At 39.4% G+C, this 16,421-nt stretch overlaps 1 protein-coding gene across 12 annotated transcripts in view; it reads right to left on the bottom strand.

Annotated features, from left to right (window-relative positions):
* The window catches only part of C4BPA (complement component 4 binding protein alpha), a 47,055-nt gene extending 36,714 nt beyond the window's left edge, over positions 1–10,341 (bottom strand). Inside the window, exons 1-4 of one of the 12 annotated variants that reach the window (XM_061382090.1) lie at positions 10,114–10,333; positions 4,905–5,023; positions 2,414–2,528; positions 771–934 (exon numbers count right to left, since the gene is read on the bottom strand). In XM_061382090.1, coding sequence (XP_061238074.1) covers positions 771–912 — 142 coding nt within the window. In that variant the 5' untranslated portion in view covers positions 913–934; positions 2,414–2,528; positions 4,905–5,023; positions 10,114–10,333. Of the gene's footprint in view, positions 1–770; positions 935–2,413; positions 2,529–4,904; positions 5,024–10,113 lie in introns of all 12 variants that reach the window. The other 11 variants (XM_061382088.1, XM_061382092.1, XM_061382091.1 and 8 more) reach the window with 11 other exon arrangements.
* Between the last annotated feature and the right edge of the window lie 6,080 nt (positions 10,342–16,421).

Genomic DNA, 16,421 nt, shown 5'->3' with positions numbered 1-16,421 from the left:
TCCAACAGTTTTCTTCAACAGAAGTATATCACCTCATTAATAATAACAGAAACTTACCATTTAATTAATAGTAACATTACATGAGTTTGGGTGAACTCCGGGAGTTGGTGATGGACAGGGAGGCCTGGCATGCCACAATTCATGGGGTCGCAAAGAGTCAGACACAACTAATCAACTGAACTGAACAGAACTGAACATTACATAACATTGATTGTTTCAGAGAACAGAAACTTGGTGGCTAGGAGAAGGATGACTATAACATTCCTAATTTGTCCTTTTTGCATCCTTTGGATTTTGTGTTGTCTGAAGGAAGAAACATGGAGCCCTTGAAGCATAACAATCTTAATCCTGCTTTACTTGCAAGAACAAAATATAGGGCTGATTTACCCTTTAGGAGCCACTTTACAAGTTTATACTTTTCCTGTCCATTCTGGATAAACCCACAGGCAGTGAAGATTGTTTAGTCAGGCTAATAGATAATACAGATTTGTTTCAAGTCATGGTTGGGGACAGATTGTTTTGGAAATCCCTGAAGAAGAAATTCTAGGAGGAAATGTCTACAAAACTGACTATGTGTAAAGCAAATGACCCCTACATTTCAAATTATTCCAAATCCCCTTAAGTTCCAAATTCCTCATCAAATAAACCCTTTGTTGCTAAAGCTGAATTTCTGCTAAAAGCTTAATCAGCTCTTTGTTAGTCTTGAAAGTGAAGGAGCAAATGATCTTGAAACTTTGCTGACAATTTGAACTTCTCTCCCTATTACTCACCAAGAACAGTGGCCAACAGAGTAGCAACCAAGGTCACTTGGAACAGAATTGGATCAGAGATACTCCACAGCCTAGAGAAGGGCCAGGATGCCATTGTCCCCTTGCTATGAAGGATCATAACTGGAACTCGCTGATGCTTCATTGACACTTTTCTGCTGAAAGAACTCAATTTGAAAAACAATCATTGAATTCCTACTTGTCATAAAGCACTAGGATCATGCTATGGGATCCATGTCTTGAAGAAATTACAGCCTAGAATTGGAAGAAAAGACAAGAAACAGCAGGTGTTAGCCTCTGAAGAAGCACTCTGCTCATGAGAGAGATTCATTCCAAGTGGAGAGATGGGAGGTAGCTTAATCTGAGTTAGGTATTCTGCAAAAGTTAGAAAATGTAGGCAGGGCATTTGGGGAACAGTACATAGCACTACAGTTTGGCTGGAAAGTAAGGTGTTGCAGATGGTTGTTAAGCAGGAGGCAGCTCACAGGTGTGTCTGAATGGGACATAAGAGCCAAGGTTAGGAATTTATGGATGCTACTCTTTAGAGAGTAAAGAGCCAGTGTTTCTCGGTTTTGTTTTGATTTGGTTTTGTTTTTGGTGTGTTTGTTTTTAATATGTCCTTAGAGTGATACATCATTGTATCTTAATATCACTAGAGTGGATGTATTAAATATACATGATAGATTGAAATGAACAGAGGAGAAACAGGGAGATTGATTAAGAAGACTATTGTAGTTGGCCAGGTGAGCCACAGAGATGATCAGACCAAGGAAATGGCAAAGGAGTTAGAGAAAATGAAATAAATTTAAAACAAAACAAAAAGCAGGAAGATTATAAGATAGAGAAAAAAGAGTTGGATCATCATGTATAACATTGGCAGTTCCTCATGACAACTATCAACTGAAACAATAAACCAAGCAATTTGCAGTTTTGGGGGGAAAAGATGGTTTTATTTATAGATATATGTAGGGGCTTTCCAGGTGGATCAGCGGTAAAGAATCCACATGCCAAACAGGAGACACAGGTTCCATCTCTGGGTCGGGAAGATCCCCTGGAGAAGGAAATGGTAACCCATTCCAGTATTCTTGCCTGGAAAATCCCATGGGTAAAGAAGCCTGGCAGGCTACAGTCCATGGCGTCGCAAAGAGATGGTCATGACTTAGCAACTAAACAATAACAACATAGATATATGTAGATATATATATATATAGGTATATAAATTAAAATATATGTGACAAATGTACTTTCATTATTTAATTAGACTATTTAAAGACTTATTTAAAGCTAAATCATGAAGAACATTTTCTCTTCACCACACTCCTGTTCCCATTGGAAAAAAAAAAAAGTGTATCTTAAATTTACATTAGAATTAGTCTTTGTCTTCAAAGGAACACACGAAGTTAAGCCCCAATGAAATACTGAATTTCTTTTATTCTGATTCTTCTGTTTGATCCATATGATTCTACTCTCTCCATGTGTCCATAATTCATATTAATTGCATATCCATTTAGATAAAAGGGGTCCCCTCAATATTTGCCTCAAAGATGTTTCTGTCCCACATTTAGGGGAAAAAAGTTCATAGTGGCCCTTCACACGACACGGAGGGCTCCAATTTCTTCACTGAGCAAAGACTCATCTAATCTTACCTTTGCAAACTCAGTTCTGACACTCAGGCCTCTACCTGCTATCAGCTGCAGGTAACTCCACCCTACCCCATGAGCTCTGGGCTTGGCCACTAGGAAAATTCTGCAAAAAAAATACCTGTTGAAGAATTTATCAAATATCTTTAGTTATTTAAAATGTGCTTGCAGAATTTGTATTGGAAAAATTGAAAAGAGTCAGGACCAGAGTTCTGAGCCCCTGTTTTTCTTGTTTTCCCTTCTCTGTTTTCTTAATACCTCCCTCCTGATCTCTAGTCTCTACTCCTAGCAAGCTGATGAGACTGGAGACAATTGCGGGTACAGCAGGGTCCAAATGATGAAAACCAGCCCGCTAAATCATCTGCAAAATTTACAAAATATCACAAATTTCTCCCACCCAAAAACCATAAGAATCAGTTTCTTTCATTTTTGATGTCAGTAAATGTGTCATGTTTATTGAATTTCAGTGAAATTAAAGAGATTTAAAAATATCAATGTGTTGGCAAAATAGAATTTGACTGTAATCAAGAGGATAACAGTATAGAGTAAAATTTTTCCCACATGAATTGCTGTAGTTGTTACAATATTCACAAGAAAAATGTACACATAGAACATAATCAAAAAAATATTTGTGAGTATATTTATAAAGATATAGCCCTAGATTGAATCCTTAGTTTCAGGAAATTGAACAATACTTAAAATGTTATTTCAAAGATAATATTCATTAGTTATGTTCAAACTATATATTTATAACCATTGAATACATTCAAAATGAATACTTCTTAGAATGATATTAACTAAACTGATAATGTGGTAAGTTCAGCAAATTGATTTCAGTGAACTGATCCTTCAGGAATGGGCATTCATCAAACTGGTTTCTGATGACTAACTTTTTAGTCATAAACCAGCTGATCTGGACAACCCAGATCCCTGACATTTCTAAACATGTTCTTACCTTCTACGCCTGCCCATATCATCTTCCCTCTCGCCATTTCTTCTTTAGTTCCTACTCATTCTAGCCGTCCCTTCTCCAGGGTCCCCTCCTGTCCTCCAGACCAGTCTCCAGCTTCCAGTTACAACTGAGTGTTTATAATTCTGATTCTGACTCGGCTTAACTGACAGCTGAGGTTTGTCTTCCCCATTGGACCACAAGTTCCTTGAAGTCAGAGGTGGGCTGTTAGTCGTCTTGGCCCTCCAAGATACCTAGCCCTGTGCCTCACTCAAAGTGCTCAAGAAATGTTTGTTGCATTTACTTTCAAAAGTACCTAGTGCTAAAACGCTAAAAGTATGTTTTCAAGAAAAATAATACCATTCCATGTCTACTCTTACAGTGCTTGCTTTGTCAAGGTCAGATTTTAGCTGATTTTAAAACAAGGCACATCTGCTATCTTAATGACAGCAGATCCTAGTGATTTTACTCTAGGCTGTTCCCCATCCTTAACCCAAAGTTACCATATCGTCAACTATAAAACATAGGTTAGTAGTGAAGGAAAGAATAAACAAACTCCACAGTTTATGACAGGAGCTAAAAGGCAGCCACATACACGTACAGACCCCATACTGTGGTGAGATTAATGGCATGGCCACAGACACAGGGCTGGGGACTGTGACACAGTCACAGCTGTGACACAGCAAGACAGCATGTGGCCAGACCCTGGGGTATGAACACTGAAGTCAGACCTAGGCCACGTGGATTCAGTCCTGGTTCCCCCTAAGCTCTCAATTTCCATATTTATAAATGGAAAATAACTATACATATCTCCCAAAATTGCTGAGGGGGTTTGGTTTGGTGCATGGACAGCACATAGTAAATATCCATGAGAAATGTTAAGAAAGAGGATAACAGCGTTGGTGTTGGAATGTGATTCTAACGGAACCAGAACTCCTAGAGTCAAAACATCATCACAAAAATGACATAAAATCATAATGGCTACAATTCCAGGAGACTTTAGCTACGCTGTGATAAAGAGGAAAACACTCTGGACTTGGGTCAGAAGTCTTGGTCAGGTTTCCACTGTGGCCCATGGTAATAGTAAGGCCCAGTGCGTGCTACATGCTAGGTCGCTTCAGTCCTGCCCAACTCTGCAACGCTGTGGACCATACCCCACTAGGCTTCTCTGTCCATGGGACTCTCCAGGGAAGAATACTGGAGTGAGTTGGTATTTCCTTCTCCAGGGGATCTTCCCCACCCAGGGATCGAACTTTTGTCTATTTCCTGCATTGGCTGTCGGATTCTTTACCACTAGAGCCACCTGGGAAGTGAGACCCAGGACCACACCCAAAGCAATAACAATGGCACCCCCAGGGGTCCCTCCTAGACTTCTGCTTCCCTCATCTTAACTCTCTTCTTGGAAGGAACTCATTCACTCTATGACCATCACCTATGAATCACTCAGAGACCTCTGGGCCCAACTGTCTCCTATGGGTACAAAAACTTATATGTACCATAAACTCAATTATTAATTTAAAAAAAATCTAACTCTGCACTGTTACTTACCACATGTCACGTCAATTTTGAGCCTTTCAGGCCTGCCTCCTTTATTCTTGTTGCTAACTATAAAATTCCTGTGCTGAGCCTTATGACTGGAGTTTTACAAAAGGCTGTGAAAAAAATCTCTGCAAAATAAGGAGGAATTATTTTTCTCTTCCCTTGAAATTATAGAATAGCAGATATCTACATCATAAATTGAGCTGCAAATGTTATATCTAACAAAGGGATGGTTTCCAACACTTGAACATAACTTTTAACCTTTTAAAGTGTAAAATTGTAACTGGTTATCTTAGAAAATTATTTTTTGTCTTAGATAATATTTAAATTAATTATTCTGGTTTTGAAAGTTATAAATACTTGTGAACTTCTTAGCAAGTCCAAAAATAAACTGTTACACTTTCTTCACTTGCAATCCTGAACATAAATTAACACTTTTGACTGTTGGATTTCTTTTCTTTAAATTTCAGCTTTATTGAGGCATAGGTGACTAAATTGTAAGATACTTAAAGTGTACATCGTGATATTTGACAAAGGTATACATTATGAAAGTATTTCTCCCTGCTCCCCTTCTAATTAATTAACACATCCATTATATCACATATTTGACTTTTCCCCACAGTGTAATTAAAAAATAATTGACATACATCGTTGCATAAGTTTAAGATATACAGCATGACGATTTGATTCACACAAATTGTGAAATAATTACCATACTACGTCCAGGTAACATTCATCTTCTCATATAGATACAATAAATGGAAAACAAAGAAAAAAAGACAAAATTTTTCCTAATGGTGAGAACTCATGATGAATCTTCAACAACTTTCCAGTACATCATGAAGCAGTTAGTCATGGTAATCGTGCTGTACATTACATGCCTAGCACTTATTTATCTCATAAATAGAAGTTCACACCTTTTAATCACATTCTTCCAACTCCTCCCCCCAACCCAACTCATGCCCTCCACCTCTGGTAACCACAAATCTAATCTCTTTTTCTATAAATTTGTTTTGGACGGTTTTGGTTTTTTGTTTTGTTTTAGATTCCACAAAGAAGTCTACCTTTTCTTTCTAGGAATGACATTTAAGTTCTATTGTCTTGGAAAATTTCAATTGTATGTTACAGTATTACCACCATGTTTTACATTAAATCCTTAAACCTTCATCTTATAGCTGAAAATTTATACCCTTTTACCAAACTCTCCTTGTTTTTCCCATCCCCGAGCCCCTGGCAACCACTTCTTAGATTTCTTAAGAAAAAAAATGTTTTTAAAATTTGTTCTAATAAATCTCAAGGTTCAGCTCAGTATTTCCAACTGCTTTATTTGTATCTCCCAGATATCTTGAATCTAACATATCCAAAACTAAACATACCATCTTCCTTCCAACACTGCTTGATCTTTGCTTTCTGTCTCAACTAAGATAATAATCACCACTCAGTCTTCCAAACTAGAAACCTGAGAAACCCAGCTTCCTCTCTCTTGTCACCTTTCCATATGCAAAGTCACCAAGTCTTGTCACATTGGCTGCAGAAACACTAAGAATCTGTCATTCTCTCTTCTACCTACTTCCATGGTCAGGGTTTATGTTCTCAGAGTTTCCTTCACTCCACCCTGTGTCATTGTTTTTTTTGTTTTTTGTTTTTCTTTTTTTTGAACTTCCTGTTTTGTTTTGTTTTGTTTTAATTTTATTTTATTTTTAAACTTTACAATATTGTATTAGTTTTGCCAAATATTGAAATGAATCCGCCACAGGTATACCTGAGTCCCCCATCCTGAACCCTCCTCCCTCCTCCCTCCCCATACCCTCCCTCTGGGTCGTCCCAGTGCACCAGCCCCAAGCATCCAGTATCGTGCATTGAACCTGGACTGGTGACTCATTTCATACATGATATTATACATTTTTCAATGCCATTCTCCCAAATCTCCCCACCCTCTCCCTCTCCCACAGAGTCCATAAGACTGATCTCTTTTACTGTCTCGTACACAGGGTTATTGTTACCATCTTTCTAAATTCCATATATATGTGTTAGTATACTGTATTGGTGTTTTTCTTTCTGGCTTACTTCACTCTGTATAATAGGCTCCAGTTTCATCCATCTCATTGGAGCTGATTCAAATGTATTCTTTTTAATGGCTGAGTAATACTCCATTGTGTATATGTACCACAGCTTTCTTATCCATTCATCTGCTGATGGACATCTAGGTTGCTTCCATGTCCTGGCTATTATAAACAATGCTGCAATGAACATTGGGGTACATGTGTCTCTTTCCCTTCTGGTTTCCTCAGTGTGTATGCCCAGCAGTGGGATTGCTGGATCATAAGGCAGTTCTATTTCCAGTTTTTTAAGGACTCTCCACACTGTTCTCCATAGTGACTGTACTAGTTTGCATTCCCACCAACAGTGTAAGAGGGTTCCCTTTTCTCCACACCCTCTCCAGCATTTATTGCTTGTAGACTTTTGGATGGCAGCCATTCTGACTGGTGTGAAATGGTACCTCATAGTGGTTTTGATTTGCATTTCTCTGATCATGAGTGATGTTGAGCATCTTTTCATGTGTTTGTTAGCCATCTGTATGTCTTCTTTGGAGAAATGTCTATTTAGTTCTTTGGCCCATTTTTTGATTGGGTCATTTATTTTTCTGGAGTTGAGCTGTAGGAGTTGCTTGTATATTTTTGAGATTAGTTGTTTGTCAGTTGCTTCATTTGCTATTATTTTCTCCCATTCTGAAGGCTGTCTTTTCACCTTGCTAATAGTTTCCTTTGTTGTGCAGAAGCTTTTTTTTTTAATTTTTTTTTAATTTTATTTTATTTTTAAACTTTACAATATTGTATTAGTTTTGCCAAATATCGAAATGAATCCGCCACAGGTATACCCGCGTTCCTTAATTAGGTCCCATTTGTTTATTTTTGCTTTTATTTCCAATATTCTGGGAGGTGGGTCATAGAGGATCCTGCTGTGATGTATGTCGGAGAGTGTTTTGCCTATGTTCTCCTCTAGGAGTTTTATAGTTTCTGGTCTTATGTTGAGATCTTTAATCCATTTTGAGTTAATTTTTGTGTATGGTGTTAGAAAGTGTTCTAGTTTCATTCTTTTACAAGTGGTTGACCAGTTTTCCCAGCACCACTTGTTAAAGAGATTGTCTTTAATCCATTGTATATTCTTGCCTCCTTTGTCAAAGATAAGGTGTCCATATGTGTGTGGATTTATCTCTGGGCTTTCTATTTTGTTCCATTGATCAATATTTCTGTCTTTGTGCCAGTACCATACTGTCTTGATAACTGTGGCTTATCCAGATCAAATGTCACCTCATTGGTGAAGAATTGCCCAACCCCTACACCCAAGAAATATCAATCTTTGCTATGCTTCCCTAATTACCTTGCTGATATGTTAATTGTAACACTATATTGTACTGTAACTATCTATTCGCGTTTGCCCCTTGACTGTAGGACCCTTGAAAGCAAAGGTGTTTACCCAGTTGCCGGTTGCCCAATCTTCCAGTTTCTAACCTAATATTAACTGGCATAATAATAGTTATCCGATAAATGTGAAACAAATGAAATGCGAATTAGTTTTGTCCTTAGAGTGAGAATGACTAAACACCTACTGAGGACCAAATGAAATAATCTGTGCGGAAGTGCTTTGTAAATTTTAAAGAGATGATTCAGTGATTCTTCTCCCCTTGCCAGTTCCCAGGGTGTGTGGTGGCTCACTGGGCCCGGTGGAGCACTTCCAGTTCATCACCATGACTCACTGTGGTCCCTCAGCAGAGCCTGCACAGGACTCAGCAAACCACAGAGTATGGAGATGGAGGCTTGGACTTATGAGCTGAGGAGACCTGATTTGAGTCCCAGCAGTGCCAGTCAATTTCTGTGATCTTGAAGAAGCTATATCAGCTCCCCAGTCTGTTTCTCATCCTTAAAATGATGACATTAAACTTAGATTTTCCTTATATTCCCTACAAACCCTAGAATTATGAATTACCCACTGAAAAGCTAAGACTTCCTTAGCAAATGCCCTGATATTTCACTATCACCTTTTAAATTCCTATAGAAATGAAACCAACTCAAGCACTATGGTCACCATGGAGGGTCTCTTGTGAAAAATACCATTGGCATTTGCAAGGCAGTACAGTTTGAGAGGCTCTGGGAAAATCCTCAGCCTCCAAATTTCCCCTCTCATTAGAGATTACTTTTTTAAGTTAACTAATTTTTTTATTATTAATTTATTTAAGTATTAAATATTAAATTTTATTTCTTTAAAATTCCCTTTTTAAAAATTCAGATACCTCTGGAAAAAATAACTTTTTTTCTCCAGTCTAAGTGAGTGTCTCCTACATTCCTTGCAGACTCCAGAAAGAACTTGCTTCCACAATTTTCTCTTTCCTAGAATTTCTTTAACTCTCATCAGCTCCTTCTTTCTGAGCCATATTATAATGTATCTCTAAACTTAATGTAAATCCTCTTTGATTTTTCTTCCCCTTTTGGGCACTCTACTTTGTATTCTCGTCTACTACTACATTTAGGGACAGAACAAGAGTCAGCAAACAGAAGGGTGGTTGAAGAATTAAAACTCAAACCAGAGGAGTACTATGTCTTGCCCAGTGAAAAGAGAAGGTAATTTCAAGAAGGAAAGCTAATCAACAACCAGATTCAAAAACTGAGGGAGAGAAAAGAAATCGGGACACTTCAGACCTCTAGCTTCAGATACTAACTGGACGCTGACCAATATCCTCCTTCTGAGTAAATCTAAAGGTCTTTGCTGTCACTGGTGGAGGAGATAAGGGGATCATAAAATCTTTAAAGGAAATTGCACCAATTTTCAGAATGTAGACTTTGGAAACCAGTCTCCCATGTCTGTCTTTGGGACATCTGGCTTACCTCCTGTCTCAACTCCCCCATGCGGAGTGATGGTAAAGGATTTATAAACCAACACTCTCAACTTTTAGGAGCAATAATAAGAATAACTTCTTACTTCTTTCTCTCTTCAGTCTATTAGTATGCATTATTATTCCCCCACTTATAATAGAAAATCAAGGCTCAGTAGGGATTACAAGTACTTTTCAAGTCACACTGTCTCCTAATGCAGTATCCCTAAAAAGATTTCTGTTGAAAACACTCCAAGTTTTGTCTCTGTATTATCCATATAATCATGTTCTCTTTAAAGGGCCAAACCACCAGCCTTTCCCCCAAAATACCCCAAATAATCCACTGACCTGCAGACAGCCGAGGAAGAAGACTCTATCATTGTTCCTTGGGTAGTTTCTTAGGGAGGAAGACTGCTTTGATCTGAAATAGCATTAGTTCCTCCTCAGATAAGAGTTTACAAGAACACCCTGAAGTTGGCCTCACCAAAAATTCCCTCACTTCCAGCCATGTGGTTGGCTGTCCAGGGACGGCCAGGTAGAAATGGATGGGCAGACACTCTCTAGTGACCCAGTGAATGATTAACAGCATAAATAAAGCAGTAGTGTTTATCTAATCTCCTTCTTCTTCACTAGCCCTTTCTTGATAATATGTTGCAATTGTTTATTTTCTTCTCTGCCAACCATTTCCCCTAAGTAGAGGGGTAATATAAATTTGATGCCAGAATTCTTTTTTTTTTTTTTTTTCCCGTAAACAAAAGAGGGTTATACAACATGCAAATCAGCTATCCTGGAAACTTTGGATAGTGCAGGGTTCAAACTAGGTCCACAAAAGTGATACACTTTCCAAGATTCTAGGCCCAACAGGCTTTCTTGGGGCTCATGGGATGGCTGGCCTTCCCCTGTACTAGTCTCCAACCCACTCCAAGAAAGTACAGAAGGTGAGGAGCTTAACACACTTACTGAGTTCCTGGCAATGTGCAGAGTTGCTTGGAACATAATTAGTACTTCAAAATTGCATGACCTCCAGAAGTTGGTCTACCATTGAGCACTGCTCAGAAGGATGCAATGAAGGGTCAGCCATGTCTGTTATCAAATGTGGTCCTAAGAACGCACTCCAACCTTATCCATTTAAGCTCTTAATCCTCAGGATTAAGGTTTTGTGCTCAGGGGACTGCTATTAAGAGAAATTTCTCATGACCATTTCGCTTTTTCTCTGCATGCGTGCATGCTAAGTCACTTCAGTCATGTCTGACTCTTTGCAACCCTATGGACTATAGCCCCCATGCTTTTCTGTCTGTGGCATTCACCAGGCAACAATACTGGAGTGAGTTGTCATTTTCTCCTTCAGGGGAGCTTCCTGACACAGGGATCTGAACCTGGGTCTCTTAGGCCTCCTGCATTGGCAGGCAGGTTCTTTACCACTAGTGCCCAAAATCTCATAAAATTTTCAGAAAAGGAGTTGAACCATGGAAGAGGTTTTGACAAAATATAGGAAATCTGAGCAGGGCATTGAATGAAAAGTGGAAATTATTAGATACTAGAAGTAAAGAGAGCATAAATGCGGAATTCCCCAGTGGTCCAGAGCTTAGCAGCAGTGGCAGCAGGGCTAGAAAAGGTCAATCCTCATCCCAATTCCCAAGAAGAGAAGTACTAAAGAATATGCTAGCCCTTGGACAGTTGCTCTCATCTCCCATGCTAGTAAGGTCATGCTTAAAATCTTGCATGCTAGGCTTCAGCATTATGTGAATCAAGAACTTCCAGATATTCAAGCTCGGTTTAGAAAAGGATGAGGAACCAGAGACCAAATTGCCAACATTTGATGGATTATGGAGAAGGCAATGGCACCCCACTCCAGTACTTTTGCCTAGAAAATCCCATGGACGGAGGAGCCTGATAGGCTGCAGTCCATGGGGTCAATAGAGTCGGACACGACTAAGCGACTTCACTTTCACTTTTCACTTTCATGCAATGGAGAAGGAAATGTCAACCCACTCCAGTGTTCTTGCCTGGAGAATCCCAGGGACGAGAAGCCTGGTAGGCTACCATCTATGGGGTTGCACAGAGTCGGACATGACTAAAGTGACGCAGCAGCAGAGAAAGCAAGGGAATTTCAGAAGAACATCTATCTCTGTTTCATCGACTATGCCAACTCCTTTAACTCTGTGGATCGTGAAAAACTGCAGAAAGCTCTTAGAGAGGTGAGAATACCAGATCATCTTACCTGTCTCTGAGAAACCTATATGTGGGTCAAGAAGCAACAGTTAGAACCCTGTATGGAACAACTGATTGGTTTAAGATCAAGAAAGGAGTAGGACAGGGCTGTCTGCTATCACCCTGTTTGTTTAATCTATACACTGAGCACATCAGGAGAAATGCGCACTGGCTGTTACAAGCCAGAATTAAGATAAGTGGGAGAATCATAAACAACCTGAGATATGCAGATGTTATCACTGTAATGGCAGAAAGCAAAGAGGAACTAAAGAACCTCCTGATGAGGGTGAAGGAGAGTGAAAGAGCCGACTTAAGACTAAATATTTAAAAAAAAAAAACTAAGATCATAGCATCCAGCCCCATTAGACCAAATCAGATCAGATCAGTCGCTCAGTCATGTCCGACTCTTTGCAACCCCATGAATCACAGCACGCCAGGCCTCCCTGCCCATCACCAACTCCAGGAGTTCACTGAGACTCACGTCCATCGAGTCAGTGATGCCATCCAGCCATCTCATCCTCTGTTGTCCCCTTCTCCTCCTGCCCCCAATCCCTCCCAGCATCACAGTCTTTTCCAATGAGTTAACTCTTCGCATGAGGTGACCAAAGTATTGGAGTTTCAGCTTTAGCATCATTCCTTCCAAAGAAATCCCAGGGCTGATCTCCTTCAGAATGGACTGGTTGGATCTCCTTGCAGTCCAAGGGACTCTCAAGAGTCTTTTCCAACACCACAGTTCAAAAGCATCAATTCTTCGGCGCTCAGCCTTCTTCACAGTCCAACTCTCACATCCGTACATGACCACAGGAAAAACCATAACCTTGACTAGACAAACCTTTGTCGGCAAAGTAATGTCTCTGCTTTTGAATATGCTATCTAGGTTGGTCATAATTTCCTTCCAAGGAGTAAGCGTCTTTTAATTTCATGGCTGCAGTCACCATCTGCAGTGATTTTGGAGCCCAGAAAAATAAAGTCTGACACTGTTTCCCCTGTTTCCCCATCTATTTCCCATGAAGTGGTGGGACCAGATGCCATGATCTTCGTTTTCTGAATATTGAGTTTAAGCCAACTTTTTCACTCTCCTCTTTCACTTTCATCAAGAGGCTTTTGAGTTCCTCTTCACTTTCTGCCATAAGGGTGGTGTCATCTGCATATCTGAGGTTATTGATATTTCTCCCGGAAATCCTGACTCCAGCTTGTGCTTCCTCCAGTCCAGCGTTTCTCATGATGTACTCTGCATATAAGTTAAATAAGCAGGGTGACAATATACAGCCTTGATGAACTTCTTTTCCTATTTGGAACCAGTCTGTTGTTCCATGTCCAGTTCTAACTGTTGCTTCCTGACCTGCATACAGATTTCTCAAGAGGCAGATCAGGTGGTCTGGTATTCCCATCTCTTTCAGAATTGTCCACAGTTTATTGTGATCCACACAGTCAAAGGCTTTGTCATAGTCAATAAAGCAGAAATAGATGCTTTTCTGGAACTCTCTTGCTTTTTCCATGATCCAGCCCCATTACTGCATGGCAAATAGAAGGGGAAAGTTGGAAGTAGTGACAGATTTCCTCTTCCTGGTCTCCCAAATCACTGTGGATGGTGACTCCAGCCATGAAATCAGAAGACAATTACTTCTTGGCAGGAAAATGATGATAAACCTAGACAGTGTGTTGAAAAGCAGAAACACTGCTGACAAAGGTCCATATAGTCAAGGCTATGGTCTTTCCAGCGGTCATGTATAGTTGTGAGAGTTGGACCATAAAGAAGACAGAGCGCCAAAGAATTGATGTCTTTGAACTATGGTGCTGGAGACGATTTCTAAAGTCTCCTGGACAGCAAGGAGATCGAAACAGTCAATCTGACAGAAGATCAACCGTGAATATTCACTGGAAAGACTAATGCTGAAGCTGAAGCTCCACTATTTAGGTCATTGGATGTGAATAGATGATTCATTGGAAAAGTCCCTGATGCTGGGAAAGATTGAGGGCAGAAGGAGAAGAGGGCATCAGAGGATGAGATGGCTGGGCGGCATCACCGATACAATGAACATGAACTTGAGCAAACTCCCAGAGAAGGCAGGGAGGCCTGAGGGATAGGGAGGTTGAAGTCCATGAGGTTGCAAAGAGTCAGACACAACTGGGTGACTGAATAACAACAACCAGAGGTTAGGACTCAGCACTTTCACTGCCAGGGCCCAGGTTCAGTCTTTAGTCAGAGAACTAAGATCCTGCAAGCCATGTGGTGGGGCCAAAAAAAGAAAGAGAGAGAGAGAACATGGGCCAAGTCACAAAAGTGAAGCTGATTTGGGGATTTAACAAAAATGAGCCTCGCATACTGTAGTCCATGGGATCGCAAAGAGTCAGCCATGACTGAGTGACTGATCTGAACTGAGAATAAAAGAGGATCCAAAATTATGCAGTCTTGACAATGAAGTTAGCGGAAATATAACCTTTAAAGCTGGGTCATCAAATTCCATTTCTCAGTCTGAGTTCTTTTCTTTACTTTCCATAGTGACTGTTCCAAATTTTTTTTTTTCCTAATTTTATTTTATTTTTAAACTTTACATAATTGTATTAGTTTTGCCAAATATCAAAATGAATCCACCACAGGTATACATGTGTTCCCCATCCTGAACCCTCCTCCCTCCTCCCTCCCCATACCATCCCTCTGGGTCGTCCCAGTGCACTAGCCCCAAGCATCCAGTATCGTGCATCGAACCTGGACTGGCAACTCGTTTCTTACATGATATTTTACATGTTTCAATGCCATTCTCCCAAATCTTTCTCTCCAGTTCACCAAACTGTCTTACTCTCAGCAAATAATCTTGCCTCCTACTTTACTAGGAAATCATTCCACGTTAGCTTCTCTCTTCCTCAAATTGTCTTCCCTATTTACTCTTGTGTCAGAAGAGATTTATTTTCTTTCCTTACTTATTTTCAATGTATGTCACCCTGAAATGTTCCCTCAGTCTTACCAAACCTCAAATTCAAGTTTTCTTCTGTTGTGAGATGTTGAACTTCTCAAAAGAATCTCCTATGTTTCAAGCCCACTTTTTCTCTACAGTCACTCTTCATCCCTCCCATTGTGGTCTTCAATCTGGCTTCCTCCCACTCTACTGACACTCCTCTGTGACATGTGCCCTTGTCTCCAAATCCAAGATTTCTTTAACTCATCAAGTTTGGCTTCTCAGCAGCCTCTAGCAATTGTGGCTCACCTCCTTTCTGAAGCTTCTCCTTCAACTGCCATTACCCTAAACTTCCCTGTCCTTCCTTGTTTGTTATTATCTTCTCTTCCTACTTTTCAACCCCAAATGCAGATACATCCCAAGTTCTTCTTTTTAAAACTGTTTCTCTTTACATCTTTTTATCTCACCTGTTCTCATGGCCTTAACTGTTCCCTGTAGGGACTACCCCGTAATACACCTTTATCTTTCATTTCTCTTTAAAACTCAAACTGATTTTTTTTTTTATTGCCCGTTAGAAATCTTATAAGCACCTTTATACACAATAAGGAAGAACTTCTCATTTCCTGCCCAGAAACTTCACCTTCTGACCACAAGATTAATTCAGGCTTCCTGGAACGGAATTTCAGACTCACCTTTAAACCTTTCCTCCCCTCATCTTCCAATGTTTTCATAAGTTGACAAGTTGTTTTGATTTCACAATGTCTCTCAAGTCTGCTGTTTCTTTTCTATTTCTCATGCCATCAAACTGGTTCGGGTTTTCATTGTCTCTTAGGTGGGCTGTTGCTATGGCTTTTTCCTTGGTTTCTCTGTCCCAGTCCTTTTCCTCCTATACCTCTACAACATACTGTTGTGAGAGAAATCTATGTTCTGTCCTTATCACTTCCTTGCTTGAAAGTTTTCCATCTCTACTCACTGTCTACAAAATAAAGTTCAAATTTTCTAACTTGACATTTAAAATCCTCCATAAACTGACTTTAATATATCTTTCCTTCTCTCTCATCACCTCTCATGCTTTATCCAGGCTATGCGGGTTACCCTAAATATGCTCCACCCTTCTCTTGCCTCTTTGCACAACATTTTTTAAAAATTAATATTAAAAATACAATATAAAACATTAAAGAACTTGAAGAGAATTTCACCATTCTAAGACAACTGTTTTCATCTACACCTATTATTGCCTGGTCCTTTTCTACAAGAATAAAGGTTTTATATAAATGCTATTATAAGTACTTGCTCTTCTGTACTTTATTTTTACTTAAGATTATAAGATTATATTTTTTAAATTTTCTGTCCATAATTATCACTGTGAAAGACTGCATTACATTTGATGTATCATAATTTATTAAAAATTTTCCTTAGATTGGACATTTCTAAAGCTCACAAGGTCTTGCTAGTTGCTATATAGACAATATAGGCAATAATATAATGAACAACTTTAAATTTAAAATCATTTTGGTCAAGTTAGATTAATCCTAGGAGTGGATTTAC

This window comes from Bos javanicus, chromosome 16, assembly GCF_032452875.1.
Source record: "Bos javanicus breed banteng chromosome 16, ARS-OSU_banteng_1.0, whole genome shotgun sequence".
Lineage (NCBI taxonomy): Eukaryota > Metazoa > Chordata > Mammalia > Artiodactyla > Bovidae > Bos > Bos javanicus.
This window is presented reverse-complemented; position numbering and strand designations above follow the sequence as displayed.